Genomic DNA, 17,414 nt, shown 5'->3' on the forward strand with positions numbered 1-17,414 from the left:
AAACCTTATCCTTTGAGCTCGTGTTCTTCCCCCATTATTGACCTTCTTCGAGCTTACTAATTCTCAATCCCTCCAATGATTCTTGCTAGTTCTTAAGGGAAAAGAGAGAGGAGATCTAGATCTACGTTTCCACCAATCACTTTCTCCTCTATGTGAGGGGAACCCCTTGGATCTAGATCTTGGAGTTCTTTGTGTTCACTTCTTCATTCTTCCTCTCATTTTCCTCCCTGGCATTAGTTGCTTTGGTGGGATTTGGGAGAGAAGGACTTGGGCACTATGTGTGCCCTTGCCATTGCATTTGGTGCATCGGTTTGAGTTCTCCACGATGATACGTGGAAGTGAAGTTGAGAAGCTTGTTACTCTTGGGTGTTTGGGCACCCTAGAGCTTGTTCCTCTTGGGTGCCTTGATACCCTAGATGGTTGGTGTTATCGAAACTCAATCATTGTGGTGTAAAGCTCCGGGCAAGCGACGGGGTCTCCAATTAGGTTGTGGAGATTGCCCCGAGCAATTTTACGGGTACCGGTGACCGCCCCCAAGGTTGCCAAAGTGTACGGGTTCGGTGACCGCCACAAGGGTTCCCATTTGTACGGGTTCGGTGACCGCCCTCAAGGGTCCCTAAGTGGAATCACGGCATCTTGCACTGTGCGAGAGCGTGAGGAGATTACGATGGCCCTAGTGGCTTCTTGGGGAGCATTGTGCCTCCACACCACTCCACGGAGATTAGCATCCGCAAGGGTGTGAACTTCAGGATACATCGTGTCTCCGCGTGCCTCGGTTATCTCTTACCCGAGCCCTTTACTTATGCACTTTACTTTGTGACAGCCATAGTGTTTCATGTTATATATCTTGCTATCACCTAGTTGTTTATCTTGCTTAGCATAAGTTGTTGGTGCACATAGGTGAGCCTAGTTGTTTTAGGTTTTGTGCTTGACAAATTAAACGCTAGTTTTATTCTGCATTTGTTCAAGCCTAAAGTAATTATGTTAATGCACCAATTCACGCCCCCCCCCCCTCTAGGTGACATCCACGATCTTTCAATACAAGTACTCCCCCGTCCCGAATTACGTCTTGAAAATGGATAGAAATGGATGTATCTAGAACTAAAAATATGTCTAGATACATCATTTCTGCGACAAATAATTTGGGACGGAGGGAGTATATACTGAACATATCCTTATCACGTATGAATTTTCATTGATGACAACAGCAACGGAAAGAAATTCTACAGAGATTTTAGTCTAAACATATCCAAAGCCGGTTGATAAGTTTCCAAAAAAACAATCGATCAAGAGTGCGTTTCCTGCCTATTTTGTATCCTCTATAATGTATCAGGACATGCTTTCACACCAATGGTTCAATATTTAGACGAAATACTAGTACACACCAGGATAAGGCGTCAATAAATCCACTCCTCAAGCTACAAGTCAGGAAAAAGCTACTCTGGCATGAATGTATTGGTCGTTGGATCTGGCAACTCTGGAATGGAAATTGCTTATGATCTTGCGGCCCATGGTGCCAATACTACAGTCGTTATACGAAGCCCGGTATGTACACACACTATATATTATTTTTGACCTGGAAACACTAGGGAATCCCCCACCCGCACCCTACGGGCATTACATATTTTCAGTGGGTACATGGCAATTTCTTATTATAACCACCACTAGATGGATGCAATTTTTCAGAGTTATTACTAGAAAGTATTTTATGGTATAGAGCGATAGACTGTTTTATTACATGCACAAACAACTAAGCAATTAGACGAACTACACCGAAAAATTAACTCTTGAAAGAAGATGATTCTATGAAATTTTATTCGATGATGCAGGCTTCAAAAGAGATGTGACAAGTTTTGTGGTTGCAGATTCATGTAATGACAAAGGAACTAATCCAGTTGGGGATGACACTTGCTCGCCGCCTTCCACTAAATCTAGTGGATAACCTCCTTGTGATGGCGGCAAATTTAATATTTGGAGACCTATCGAGGTATGGTATTAGAAGGCCAAAAATGGGTCCAATGACCCTCAAGTCAAAAACCGGCCGATCCGCTGTTATTGATGTTGGCACTGTTGGGTTAATCAAAAAAGGTATCATCAAAGTAAGTATATCCTTAACATGACATAAATTTCATAACATATGTTGTGTTTATATGCCAAGTTATCAATATTCTATTCATCTCCTACAGGTACAGGGGAGCATTAGTAAGATCATGGGCGATATAGTTGAATTTCAATGCAGTAAAAAGATATCATTTGACGTGATTGTGTTTGCAACTGGATACAAAAGCACAGCAAATATATGGCTGAAGGTAACAACATCGATGTTTGAATATGTCTGAGTTTGTTTTCTTGGTGCAACAATTGTTAAATCTGCTAACAAGCTCTATGTTATTTTTTTATCCTAGAATGGTGAGAGCATGTTAAATGGCAATGGACTACCCATCAAAGAATATCCGAATCATTGGAAAGGTGAAAATGGGCTCTACTGTGCTGGGTTAGGAAGGAGAGGATTGGCTGGTATTGCAGCAGATGCCAAGAATATCGCCAATGACATCAAATCAGTGATAGGCGCTATGTCCGGCTAAATTATCAAACAGTGAATGCGTCTTCGACAACGCGATGCCTTCCATCACTGGGCTCCTGAACAAGATCAAGGATGAGATCCAATGATGGGCTAAGGCCGGGGCACAAGGCCCGCGGGTTGTTCTGCACCAATCCTGGGATGTCCACTGAGTTGTATGATGTACTGTAAAATTAACCTCCTAGGAGGACTATAACTTCCCCCCATCCTTTCAATGCAATGAACGCAAAGGTCATTTGCGTTTTCTCGATTTGTTTTTTATCTTTTACATGTAGTTTACCAGGCTAGTGTGCTAGACGGTTGATTCTTTCAAAAATCTATCCACTGCCACCTGTCTATCTATCTACATCTATATTTGATAGAACTAGATTTTTGTTTATTTCAAGGTTCATATGTGCCAGGGAGTAAGCATTACTTTTATAATATAATCAAGGGATTTATACTCACATGATGCAAAGAGCTTTGTAATTTTTATTGAACAGTTACTTACAGTATTTTGTTTACTTGAATTTACACATGCAAAAGTCATCCCCTTGAACACGATGTTTAACGCCCGCGAAATAAAAACAAGGGACTAAGTGTAATTAATACAAGGACAATGCTACACCTACGTAAACTAATCTATGTACTTTACGTAATGTGCATGTGGACACTCTGGATTGGATATAGGAGGATTGGGGGGGCCACCTCCCTCAAAATCAGGGGGGAGAGAATCATTGTTAGAAAGTCTACGTTATACACCCCTCGTATAAAGGGTAGTATAGACTTTTGCCTAATCACTGTATACGTTGTACATGACTAATTTAGAAACGGGCACACAACTGCCCCCTCCCGCCACCACGGCCTGGGCTTGGCCCACCCCTCACGGTCTTTCCGTACAGGGCTAGTTTAGAAACGGGCGCACAACTCCCCCCCACCCCCCACCAACGGGCCAAACCCTATTCGGCGCCTTTAGCGCCCGAATAAGGCATTTCCGCAAACGGGTGCATACCCCTCTCTGCGCACTGGGCCGGCCCATTTCCGCCCCCTTTTTTTTGTTCGAAATTGCAAAAAACTGTGGCCTGTTGACACTCGAACTCACAACCTCGCGACCTCCTCCTTTTACGTTAGCTACAGTAACCAACTACACAACTACCCTCATTTGATTTGAGACATCCTTTCTCCTTTTATGAAATCTTCTTTTCTTTTTCTTTTTCTCCTTTCTTTTTCTTTCTTTCTTGTTCCTTCTTTTCCTTCTTTTTCTTAAATGCATGATTTTTTTTAAATCCAGTGAACTGTTTCCCGTTCATGAACTATTTATTCAAAATTGATGAACTTTTTCGAATTTGTGAACCTTTTGTGAAAACTAGTGGACCTTTTTCACATTAGTGAACTTTTTTTACCGAAACTGGTGAACTTTCTATAAACCTGAGAACCTTTTTACAAAATTCGGAGAAGTCTTTTCAAATTCTTGAACTCTTTTTTATCTAAATCGGTGACTTTTTTAAAAATCCATGAACTTTTCTCAAATCCATGAACTTTTTTTCAAAATTTGGTGAACTCTTTTAAAATTGGTGAACTTTTTTTATCATAATCGATGAACCTTTTTAAAATCCATGAACTTTTCTCAAATCCGTGAGCTTTTTTCAAAATTCAGAGAACTATTTTCAAATTTGTGAACTTTTTTTTATCAAAATCCATGAACTTTTCTCGATTTTATGAATTTGTTTTGAGAAAATCCGAGAACTGCTTTTGAAATAGATGAACTTTTTAAGAATTCGTGAAATCTTTTTTCATATCTACGAGTTTTTCCTGAAATAATTTATACTGGGACCAGAAAAATGGTCAAATAGCATGTTTTTAATTGATGACATCAAAGCGATGGTGGTGCAGTGGTTAGTCGCTCGTGTATTTAGAGTTGGCATGTTGGTTCGATTCCCGCATTTTGCAAAATAGTAGCGCAGTATTCACGTTTCTTTTGGAGCATTTTTGCTAGACGCCAGCGATGCTGGGCCAGCCCATTACTGGCTGCCTTCGTGCGCCGACTAGCCTAAGCGGCGCTGAGGGCGCCGAAGAGGACCTCTCCTCCAACGGCCTGGGCTTGGCCCATTCACATTTTCTTTTGTTTTTCCAAACTTCAAAAAATGGGCAAGAGTAGGTTACAATCTCTCAACCTAACGGATCAAGTTAACTAGGACAACCAACTCGGCCACAACAACTTACGTGCTAATAAACTGTTTTTCCTCTTTTTTTGTTATGCGTCAACTGTGTAACCCTACAGCGAAGGCTCTAATTATATTACTTGTGTTTTCTTTCACCAATTTTTCTACACTTTTTTTCCTTTTTCCTGTTTTCTTTCTTAAAAGCATGAACCTTTTTCAATTTTCTAGAACTTTTTTCAAATCTGTGATTTTTTTTCTTCAGTTTTTTGCAAACTGTCTATTGAAAATTATTTAAAATCCATGAATATTTTTCAGTTTTTTGCAACTTTTTTAGTGAACTTGCTTTTTAAAATCTGTGAACTTTTTAAATCAATTAATTGTTTTTCAAAAAATGATGAACTTTTTCCAAATCCGAGAATTATTGTTCAAAATCCGGATGCTTTTTCAAATAAGTGATTTTTTTTCAAAATTGATGAACGTTTTTCAAATCCGTGAACTTTTGGTCCAAATCGATGAACTTTTTTCAAACCAGAGAACTTCATTTGAAAACCCATGAACTTTTTTTCAATTCGTGAAGTTTTTTCCAAATCTGACAATTTAAAAAAAATGATTTTTTTTCCAAGTTTGTGAACTTTTCAAAATGATGAACAAATTTCGAAATTCATGAAATTTTCCAATTTTCTGAACATTTTTGAATTAATGCACTTTTTACAAATCGGTGAACTATTTTCAAATTCATGAACTTTTTTGAATTCAAAAACATTTTCTGAATTCATGCGCTTTTTTGCAGCACGTACTTGCAAGAGAAAAAATTTGGTAGATATTTTTTTGAATTTTCATTGATGATAACAGGAACGGAAAGAAATTCTAAAGAGATTTTAGTCTAAACATATCCAAAGCCGGTTGATAAGTTTCCAAAAAAACAATCGACCAAGAGTGTGTTTCCTCCCTTTTTTGTATCCTCTAAAATGTATCAGGACATGCTTTCACACCAATGGTTCAATATTTAGACGGAATACTAGTACACACCAGGATAGGCGTCAATAAATCCTTACCTTTTTCATTCCTCATTCTAAATAGATTGACACATGAAACATACCAGTATATATATGCCCATATATGCATCCAAGGATTCATCGAGCAAGCAAGCAAACACTCCAGCCTACCATTGCACCCATCCCACAACTTTGTCAACTCTTCTCTTTGAAATGGAGAATGTTGTAGTGTTGATTATTGGCGCTGGGCCTGCAGGCCTTGCAACAGCAGCATGCCTTAGCCGATTCTCAATTCCCTATGTCATTGTCGAGCGTGAAAGTTGCAGCGCGTCGCTTTGGCGCAACCGCGCCTACGATCGCCTAAAGCTGCATCTTGCAAAGGAGTTCTGTGAGTTGCCACACATGTCATACCCACTAGATGCTCCAACATACATACCAAAAACCTTGTTTGTGAAGTACTTAGATGACTATGTTGAGCGTTTCAATATTCAAGCCAAGTATCTCACTAGTGTGGAGTCATCCACATTTGACAATGATGAAAAATGTTGGTCCATCGTGGCACATGACATGGCAAAGAGCACAATAGTCAGGTTCACAACAAAGTTTCTTGTTGTGGCAAGTGGTGAGAATAGTGCAGAGAATATTCCAATGATCCCCGGACTACAAAGTTTTTCGGGTGATGTCATCCACTCCTCAAGCTACAAGTCAGGAAAAAGCTACTCTGGCATGAATGTATTGGTCGTTGGATCTGGCAACTCTGGAATGGAAATTGCTTATGATCTTGCGGCCCATGGTGCCAATACTACAGTCGTTATACGAAGCCCGGTATGTACACACACTATATATTATTTTTGACCTCGAAACACTAGGGAATCCCCCACCCGCACCCTACGGGCATTACATATTTTCAGTGGGTACATGGCAATTTCTTATTATAACCACCACTAGATGGATGCAATTTTTCAGAGTTATTACTAGAAAGTATTTTATGGTATAGAGCGATAGACTGTTTTATTACATGCACAAACAACTAAGCAATTAGACGAACTACACCGAAAAATTAACTCTTGAAAGAAGATGATTCTATGAAATTTTATTCGATGATGCAGGCTTCAAAAGAGATGTGACAAGTTTTGTGGTTGCAGATTCATGTAATGACAAAGGAACTAATCCGGTTGGGGATGACACTTGCTCGCCGCCTTCCACTGAATCTAGTGGATAACCTCCTTGTGATGGCGGCAAATTTAAGATTTGGAGACCTATCGAGGTATGGTATTAGAAGGCCAAAAATGGGTCCAATGACCCTCAAGTCAAAAACCGGCCGATCCGCTGTTATTGATGTTGGCACTGTTGGGTTAATCAAAAAAGGTATCATCAAAGTAAGTATATCCTTAACATGACATAAATTTCATAACATATGTTGTCTTTATATGCCAAGCTATCAATATTCTATTCATCTCCTACAGGTACAGGGGAGCATTAGTAAGATCATGGGCGATATAGTTGAATTTCAATGCAGTAAAAAGATATCATTTGACGTGATTGTGTTTGCAACTGGATACAAAAGCACAGCAAATATATGGCTGAAGGTAACAACATCGATGTTTGAATATGTCTGAGTTTGTTTTCTTGGTGCAACAATTGTTAAATCTGCTAACAAGCTCTATGTTATTTTTTATCCTAGAATGGTGAGAGCATGTTAAATGGCAATGGACTACCCATCAAAGAATATCCGAATCATTGGAAAGGTGAAAATGGGCTCTACTGTGCTGGGTTAGGAAGGAGAGGATTGGCTGGTATTGCAGCAGATGCCAAGAATATCGCCAATGACATCAAATCAGTGATAGGCGCTATGTCCGGCTAAATTATCAAACAGTGAATGCGTCTTCGACAACGCGATGCCTTCCATCACTGGGCTCCTGAACAAGATCAAGGATGAGATCCAATGATGGGCTAAGGCCGGGGCACAAGGCCCGCGGGTTGTTCTGCACCAATCCTGGGATGTCCACTGAGTTGTATGATGTACTGTAAAATTAACCTCCTAGGAGGACTATAACTTCCCCCCATCCTTTCAATGCAATGAACGCAAAGGTCATTTGCGTTTTCTCGATTTGTTTTTTATCTTTTACATGTAGTTTACCAGGCTAGTGTGCTAGACGGTTGATTCTTTCAAAAATCTATCCACTGCCACCTGTCTATCTATCTACATCTATATTTGATAGAACTAGATTTTTGTTTATTTCAAGGTTCATATGCGCCAGGGAGTAAGCATTACTTTTATAATATAATCAAGGGATTTATACTCACATGATGCAAAGAGCTTTGTAATTTTTATTGAACAGTTACTTATAGTATTTTGTTTACTTGAATTTACACATGCAAAAGTCATCCCCTTGAACACGATGTTTAACGCCCGCGAAATAAAAACAAGGGACTAAGTGTAATTAATACAAGGACAATGCTACACCTACGTAAACTAATCTATGTACTTTACGTAATGTGCATGTGGACACTCTGGATTGGATATAGGTGGATTGGGGGGGCCACCTCCCTCAAAATCAAGGGGGAGAGAATCATTGTTAGAAAGTCTACGTTATACACCCCTCGTATAAAGGGTAGTATAGACTTTTGCCTAATCACTGTATACGTTGTACATGACTAATTTAGAAACGGGCACACAACTGCCCCCTCCCGCCACCACGGCCTGGGCTTGGCCCACCCCTCACGGTCTTTCCGTACAGGGCTAGTTTAGAAACGGGCGCACAACTCCCCCCCACCCCCCACCAACGGGCCAAACCCTATTCGGCGCCTTTAGCGCCCGAATAAGGCATTTCCGCAAACGGGCGCATACCCCTCTCTGCGCACTGGGCCGGCCCATTTCCGCCCCTTTTTTTTGTTCGAAATTGCAAAAAACTGTGGCCTGTTGACACTCGAACTCACAACCTCGCGACCTCCTCCTTTTACGTTAGCTACAGTAACCAACTACACAACTACCCTCATTTGATTTGAGACATCCTTTCTCCTTTTATGAAATCTTCTTTTCTTTTTCTTTTTCTCCTTTCTTTTTCTTTTTTCTTTTTCTTTCTTTCTTGTTCCTTCTTTTTCTTAAATGCATGATTTTTTTAAATCCAGTGAACTGTTTCCCCGTTCATGAACTATTTATTCAAAATTGATGAACTTTTTCGAATTTGTGAACCTTTTGTGAAAACTAGTGGACCTTTTTCACATTAGTGAACTTTTTTTACCGAAACTGGTGAACTTTCTATAAACCAGAGAACCTTTTTACAAAATTCAGTGAAGTCTTTTCAAATTCTTGAACTCTTTTTTATCTAAATCAGTGACTTTTTTAAAAATCCATGAACTTTTCTCAAATCCGTGAACTTTTTTTCAAAATTTGGTGAACTCTTTTAAAATTGGTGAACTTTTTTTATCATAATCGATGAACCTTTTTAAAATCCATGAACTTTTCTCAAATCCGTGAGCTTTTTTCAAAATTCAGAGAACTATTTTCAAATTTGTGAATTTTTTTTATCAAAATCGATGAACTTTTCTCGATTTTATGAATTTGTTTTGAGAAAATCCGAGAACTGCTTTTGAAATAGATGAACTTTTTAAGAATTCGTGAAATCTTTTTTCATATCTACGAGTTTTTCCTGAAATAATTTATACTGGGACCAGAAAAATGGTCAAAGAGCGTGTTTTTCAATTGATGACATCAAAGCGATGGTGGTGCAGTGGTTAGTCGCTCGTGTATTTAGAGTTGGCATGTTGGTTCGATTCCCGCATTTTGCAAAATAGTAGCGCAGTATTCACGTTTCTTTTGGAGCATTTTTGCTAGACGCCAGCGATGCTGGGCCGGCCCATTACTGGCTGCCTTCGTGCGCCGACTAGCCTAAGCGGCGCTGAGGGCGCCGAAGAGGACCTCTCCTCCAACGGCCTGGGCTTGGGCCATTCACATTTTCTTTTGTTTTTCCAAACTTCAAAAAATGGGCAAGAGTAGGTTACAATCTCTCAACCTAACGGATCAAGTTAACTAGGACAACCAACTCGGCCACAACAACTTAGGTGCTAATAAACTGTTTTTTTCCTCTTTTTTTGTTATGCGTCAACTATGTAACACTCCAACCAAGGCTCTAATAATATTATTTGTGTTTTCTTTCACCAATTTTTCTACACTTTTTTTCCTTTTTCCTGTTTTCTTTCTTAAAAGCATGAACCTTTTTCAATTTGCTAGAACTTTTTTCAAATCTGTGATTTTTTTTCAGTTTTTTGCCAACTGTCTAGTGAACATTTTTTTAAATCCATGAATATTTTTCAGTTTTTTGCAACTTTTTTAGTGAACTTCCTTTTTAAAATCTGTGAACTTTTTAAATCCATGAATTGTTTTTCCAAAAATGATGAACTTTTTCCAAATTCGAGAATTATTGTTCAAAATCCGGATGCTGATTTTTTTTTCAAAATTGATGAACTTTTTCAAACCCGTGAAATTTTTGGTCCAAATCGATGAACTTTGTTCAAACCTGAGAAGTTCATTTCAAAACCCATGAACTTTTTTTTAATTAGTGAATTTTTTTCAAATCTGACGATTTAAAAAAAATGAATTGTTTCCCAAGTTTATGAACTTTTCAAAATCATGAACAAATTTCGAAATTCATGAAATTTTCCAATTTTCTGAACATTTTTTGAATTAATGCACTTTTTTACAAATTGGTGAACTATTTTCAAATTCATGAACTTTTTTGAATTCAAATACATTTTCTGAATTCATGCGCTTTTTCGCAACACGTACTTGCAAGAGAAAAAAATTGGTAGATATTTTTTTTGAAAAAAATCTCTAGGTTGATTGAAGGATTAATTCGGAATGTGGAGCGAGAGGAGCGATCGAGCAAGCTATATGGGCCACGACCCACTAGGAGAGTGCGTGAGCGCTAGCTAGTCCACGCGGCGCTTAAGGCGCCCACGAGGAGCTCTCATGCGGGGAGTAGTGTCACACAAACCGACGCACACCCCTCTTGGCGTCGCCCATTTATTTATTCCATGACCTTGTATGATTAATTCAAGGCATTTTATTGGTCAAATAAATGGTCGGATGTGTCGCAAATTGCCTACAGTGTCGTTCAAACCTGGTATGAATGCCTAACATGGGCATGCCCACGTGCATGCAAAATTAGGGTTGGTTCTAAGGTTTCTAAAAAATACATGTTCAACGCAGAGTGTTCGGGTCGGCGAGAAGGGTCTGTTTGGGAGCACCTCGTTTCTTGACATCCCTTAAATGGCCCAATTTATTTTCATGGCCTTGTAAGACAAATTGCTGGGCGAGCTTAAAGCACGTTGTTACGCCTTCCTCAGACCCTGCATAGGCGGGAGCTACGTGCACCAGGCTACCCTTTTATGACCTTGTATGATCAATTCAAGGCATGATCCAAGTTGTTTTGATTTTTGACAAATTTTATATTTTCTAGAGTTTTCTCGGTCAAATAAATGGTTGGAAAATTGAAAAAAAAATGGTTGGATGTATCGCAAATTGAATACGGTGTCGTTCAAACCTTTTATGAATGCCTAACATGGGCATGCCCACCTGCATACAAAATTAGGTTTGGTCCTGAGGTTTCCAAAAAAAATATCATGTTCAACAGAGAGTGTTCGGGTCGGTGAGAAGGGTCCGTTTGGGAGCAGCGCTTTTCTCGACATCCCTTAAATGGCCCAATTTATTTTCATGGCCTTGTAAGACAAATTGTTGGGCGAGCTTAAAGCACGTTGTTTTCCGACATTCTTGGAATGACCCTAATTTTTTCCATGACCTTGAACACAAATTGCAAACCACATACTTTTGTTAAATTTATCAAAAAAAATTATAAAACGCAAACATTTCTTAAAATTGTGAACGAAAAAATTGAAAACCAGAATATTTTCTGAAGGTCATACAAAAGGGAAAAAGTGTAAAATGGGCAGGCCCAGGGAGGGTGTGTGCCAAATTGCTTGCCTCTTTCTTGAGCAGTATATTGCTAGCTAAACTAGCAAGTAAGCACACTAGCTGATTTTTGAAAAAAGAAGCAAGCACATAGGCTGCTTAATTGATTCCGACCGTACCCACACGCCTTGCTGTAGACGTAGCCTCCAGGTGCCCAAGTCAATTAGCGTGCGCCTGGCTGCCTAGGTCCAGACACCAGCCGCGTTCCGCGTGCGCCAGCCTCAAGCGCTCTGCACAGTTTAGTACCACATCACGGGGCGAGCTGCAGCGAGGTGGGTGGAGGGAAATAAAAGGAGGAGTGATGAACAGTTCAACTCATATATGCGGTTATTTTCCACACTGAAGCTATTTTTGGTTAACTGAAATAAGGTCATCGATTTTTAAAAGAAACCAAAATATTAGAAAAAGATTCATCGATTTTTAAAAGGTTCGTAAATTTTCAAAAAAAATATCTTCACACATTTTGAAAAAACAAATTGCCCAATTTGAGAAAAAAACACAAAAAAAGTTCATGTGTTTTGAAACAACGACGTGTGTGAATTTGAATTTTTTTCATGATTTTGAAGAATAGTTCAAGAATTTGAAGCAAATTTCATGTGTTTTATAAAAAAGACGTGTGTGGAAGTAATCCAAGAGGTCAGAGAGTTCGAATCCTACTTCATGCACATATTATTTGGATGTTAAAAAAAATAAGAAAACATATATGGGCCAAGCCCAGGACGAAGGGGTGTGTGCGCCGGTTCGCGTGACGCTACTCCATGTACAAGGTATACGTTGGGAACTCCTAGTCAGCGCTTTTTTAGGGTTGCTTAGCCGAACTGGCACCCATGCTCGAGCGCTTTGGGCAGGCCCAGCAAACGAGAACATTGTTCGCATGGTCGGTTGACAAGGCGGCTGGTTGGCCCTTGACTATGAGACATTTGACAGTTGATAAAGCTGACGAAATTTGAAAAAAAATCACGAGTTTCAAAAAATAATTTGCGAAAATTCAAAAAAGTTCACGAATTCAAAAACAAAATCGTGATTTTGACCAAAAAGTTCATGAATTTGTAAAAAGTTTGTGGATTCTGAAAAAAGTTCACGGGTTGATGACAGGTCATCAATTTGAAGAAAAAGTGCATATGATTGAGAAAAGTTCAAAATTTGAAAAAAAACTCATCGATTTTGAATTGAAAAAACACAAATTTGGAAAAGGTTTATTAATTTTTTTAAAACTTCACAAAGATAGAAAAAAATTCAACGAATTTTGAAAAAAAGTTTACGGATTTGAAAAAAGTTCATCGATTTTGATAAAAAAAGTTCATGAATTAGAAAAATGTCCATCGCTTTTTAAAAAGTACATCACTTTAAAAGAAGTTCACAGATTTCCACAAAAAAATACGAGTTTGAAACAAGTTCACCAATTTTGAAAAACAATGTTTAGGAATTCAAAAAAAAGCTCACCGGATTTTCAAAAGTTTGTCTATTTGGATAAAGAGTTCACGCAAATTGGAAATTTTTTAATGAATTTTCTAAAAGGTCACAATAACTGAAAAAGCTTACTAATTTGAAGAAAAGTTCACAAATTAAGAAAACAAAACAAAACAAAAACAAAAGAAAAAAAGTCGTAGAAGAAACAGCCAAAGAGAACAAGAAAACCCAGAAAAGAAAACCATACACGTTACATTTGCCACAAAAAACGGAAAAAGGCATAAGTGAGCATCGCAAAGTAACGCGCAGTGGTGCTTGCCTATAGGACTGAACATCGAGGTCTCAAGTTATCTGTCTGAATGCATTCTTTTCGTAATTTTTAAATCTTAGAAAGAAGAAAAAAAATACTAAATGGGCCGAGCCCAGGATGGCGACTGGATGTGCGCCAAGTTGCAAAAAGCGTTATAACGGGCCATATAGGGATTGGGTATACATATACGAACGAAGAGTTTATACAATATGACCATCGTGCCCTTTCTTATGACGAGGTATGGGTTAATCTGAGTCGTTCTTGTGTTTAGGAGGGAGGGGGTGTACCGAAGCAGAAGTGAATCATCAACAGCAAATGGTGCAAAAGATAATCAAGTCAAAGTTGTTCAGTTTTTCATGTCAAACACACACGAGTAATTGCAGTAGCTTCCAAGTTTTTATTTATTAATTGTCAAATGAATATCAAATTGAAGATTTCTAGAAATACAATGGTAATTGAAATGAATGATAACAAGTTCTCCAAACATTTGCTTGATATGTACATGATTCAGCACCAATCTTCGACCCAAGCCAGGATAGATGTTTTCTTTTCGTTCCGTATTAATTAGTGAAAACTAATTCTAGTTTAATCTATCACTGAGCACAAACGTAATTACCTTCTCAGAACCAGTTCAGCAATTGCTTCGCCACTTCCTTTAGAGTTTAGACATTCTCTGGCGTTTCTTCCCTTTCCGCAGAGGCAAGGAGAATGAAGTGTACTTCAGTTTGCGCTTTGTTATTACTCAGACTAATATCTCTAGTAATTGTCAATAGATTTCAAAACTCAAAAGATTCAACAGAAACTTTCTCCTGAATTATAGAACACATGGACATACTACCGGTGTAACTGCTTAATTTTATCACCAAAAGACATACGAATCATCCAACTAGTCTTCATTACAGTTGCTTCTAAAACATAAATATCAAATAGTATTTCACAAAGACCAGCAGGTTCTCCTTGTTAAACTTATCATACGTTCCCTTTATCATGGACCAATTATCTTCCTGGTCTAGATTAGTAGATTACTACACCCATAACGAATACAGTTCAAGACATAATGCCTATAAAAACATTTATTGTTTCACAAGACAAAATAATAATCCTTCATTATCAGTCCACGTCAAACATGAATAGTGGTTTTTCCTCCCATACAAAGCAATTTTAGCAACTACTATCGTTTTCTCAAAAAGTCTCCAATTGCCATATATCAGAACACCATAAAGGCATCCACAAAAAAAAAAGAACACCATAAAGGAATGAACATGAACTACACTATTTTCATGTATTGGAGACACAAAGGTCAGATCATACCAAATGCCCGAGTCCTGCGTCAATTCCATCAAATGCCAATTAATGAGAACAAAAACATAACATACAGAGGATGCTTTCATGCTTTACGGATTTGTTATTTAATTTAAATCTAGAAAAAGAACTTAAAAAGAGAGACTATTTCACAAACATATTACTTGGTGTTATGGGATACAAACTAACACACTTCCTAATCTCACTACGAAAAGTTAATAATACATTATCATTTAAAACTACTAGATACCATCAGCGAAACACATTCACATGAAAAATCAGATGATGTATTCAATTTCCATGATACAACCACTAGCTTTCTGCCTATATAATGCAAATAACAATTTGAGCTTTGAGAGTTTCTTTGATGTAGATAGGAGTCTTATCATGCAGCTTAATAATGTTGGGTTCTTGAGCTATTGTCGAGTGTTCAGTTTTTCAAGTTTAATACTTTTTCGGGAGAACCAATCATCACAGCCAAATGTATGCTCCCCTGCCTCATGAATTGGTTGTTTGCTCTAATCGAAGCAAATAAAGGCTATGGTAGGGATACGTAACAGCACTAGACAGTGGCCAACTTCATATAGCATATCCCCTGGGCATTCTCAATACACTGACGGGGCATAGAAAAACGCAATTTCAGATCAAAACGGAAGGTCACTTGAAGCAATTAGGACAGAGAATACACATTTAAATCCAATGTCAACCTCTTGGTTACTACTCATCGCCTGCCAATACACAACATGTCACTATTCGCCATCTCAACCTTCCTCATCGCCTACTAATTGTTGTTTTTTAAAGGAAGTTAATTGTTTCCTGGAACGCCTAGAGATGCTCTTAGGCCAACTCCACCGCTCGATCCCAAACGGACACATTTGTCCGTTTGGGATAGGAAATAGATGATGTCTGGGGCGGACGGTCGGCGGACACGTCTGCGCCCAACGCGCAGCAGAGAGGCCCCGACCCCAAACTGTATGTGGTGCCTGCCCCTCGCCGGAGCTCGCCCATGTCGTGCCCACGCCTCGCGGCAGTTCGCCCTGTCGTGTCCGCGCCTCGCCGGAGTTCACCCTTTCGTGCCCGCGCACCCACCTACAGCAGCAGCCCCCGCGTGCACGCCCCGCCCCGCCTGCCACGCGCATGGCCGCGCCGCGTGCGCCCGCACCGCTCTGCTGCGCGCTCGGCCATGCCCGCACCCTGCTCCTGCCGCCCCGCTCCGCCCGCCGCGAGCTCGCCCGTGCCCTGCTTAGCGCCCCACCGCCCGCCCGCCTCGCCTGCCCCGTGCATGGCCGCGCCACCCGCTGCGTGCCCCGCCCCGCCTGCCGCGCGCCTCGCCGCACGCTCGCCCAGCCCGCACATGGCCGTGATGTCTACTACGCAACTTTATTCTTGTAGACTCGTGTTGGGCCTCCAAGCGCAGAGTTTTGTAGGACAGTAGCAATTTTCCCTTAAGTGGATGACCTAAGGTTTATCAATCCGTGGGAAGCGTAGGATGAAGATGGTCTCTCTCAAACAACCCTGCAACCAAATAGCAAAGAGTCTCGTGTGTCCCCAACACACCAAATACAATGGTAAATTATATAGGTGCACTAGTTCGGCGAAGAGATGATGATACAAATGGAGTAATGATAGTAGATATTGATTTTTGCAATAGGAACAATAAAAAACAGCAAAGTAGCAATTGATAAAACAGAGCACAAACTATATTGCAATGCTTAAAAATGAGGCCTAGGGTCCGTACTTTCGCTAGTGGAATCTCTCAACAATGCTAATCTAATTGGATCATATAACCATCCCCCAACATGTGATGAAGAATCACTCCAAAGTTCTTATCTAGCGGAGAACATAAAAAGAAATTGTTTGTAGGGTACGAAACCACCTTAAAGTTATTCTTTCCGTTCGATCTATTCAAGAGGTCGTACTAAAATAATGCAAAGTTATTCTTTCCGTTCGATCTATCCAAGAGTTCGTACTAAAATAACACCATATGATATGTATCAACCAACTCTAATGTCACCTAGATACTCCAATGTCAACACAAGTATCCATGAGTTAATTATACGATACACATCAAACAATTTCATATTCATAATACTCGATCCAACACAAAGAACCTCAAAGAGTGCCCCAAGATTTCTACCTGGGAAACAAGGACGAAAACATGAATCAACCCCTATGCATAGATTACCCCAATGTCACCTCGGGAATCCGCGAGTTAAGTGCCAAAACATATATCAAGTGAATCAATATAATACCCCATTGTCACCACGGGTATTCATATGCAAGACATATATCAAGTGCTCTCACATCCATACAAATATTCAATCCGATAAAATGAAATCTCAAAGGGAAGACTCAATTCATCACAACAAGATAGAGAGGGAGAAACACCATATGATCCAACTATATTAACAAAGCCCGCGATACATCAAGATCGTGCCATCAAGAACACGAGAGAGAAAGAGAGAGATTAAACACATAGCTACTGGTACAAACCCTCATCCCTGAGGGTGGACTACTTCCTCCTCATCATGGTGGCCATAGGGATGATGAAGATGGCCACCGGTGATGATTTCCCCCTCCGGCGGAGTGCCGGGACGGGAACTAGATTGTTTTTTCGTGGCTACAGATGCTTGCGGCGGGGGAACTTCTGATTTACCGACTCCCATAGGGTTTTTGGAATATTTGGGAATTTATAGGGCGAAGA

At 39.7% G+C, this 17,414-nt stretch overlaps 2 protein-coding genes across 2 annotated transcripts; both read left to right on the plus strand.

Annotated features, from left to right (window-relative positions):
- Positions 1-2,018: 2,018 nt before the first annotated feature.
- Positions 2,019-2,585, plus strand: LOC120968636 (probable indole-3-pyruvate monooxygenase YUCCA11). Its single transcript, XM_073503602.1, has 3 exons — positions 2,019-2,099; positions 2,187-2,309; positions 2,406-2,585. The coding sequence occupies exons 1-3, from the start codon at positions 2,019-2,021 to the stop codon at positions 2,583-2,585; spliced, it is 384 nt and encodes a 127-aa protein (XP_073359703.1).
- Positions 2,586-4,270: 1,685 nt separating this feature from the next.
- LOC109735032 (probable indole-3-pyruvate monooxygenase YUCCA10) lies at positions 4,271-10,307 on the plus strand. Its single transcript, XM_073503154.1, has 5 exons — positions 4,271-6,542; positions 6,863-7,096; positions 7,184-7,306; positions 7,402-7,564; positions 8,728-10,307. The coding sequence occupies exons 1-5, from the start codon at positions 5,811-5,813 to the stop codon at positions 8,832-8,834; spliced, it is 1,359 nt and encodes a 452-aa protein (XP_073359255.1). The 5' UTR covers positions 4,271-5,810; the 3' UTR covers positions 8,835-10,307.
- The last annotated feature ends 7,107 nt before the right edge of the window (positions 10,308-17,414 follow it).

The sequence above is a fragment of the Aegilops tauschii genome, chromosome 7 (genome assembly GCF_002575655.3).
Source record: "Aegilops tauschii subsp. strangulata cultivar AL8/78 chromosome 7, Aet v6.0, whole genome shotgun sequence".
In the NCBI taxonomy this organism is placed as follows: domain Eukaryota; kingdom Viridiplantae; phylum Streptophyta; class Magnoliopsida; order Poales; family Poaceae; genus Aegilops; species Aegilops tauschii.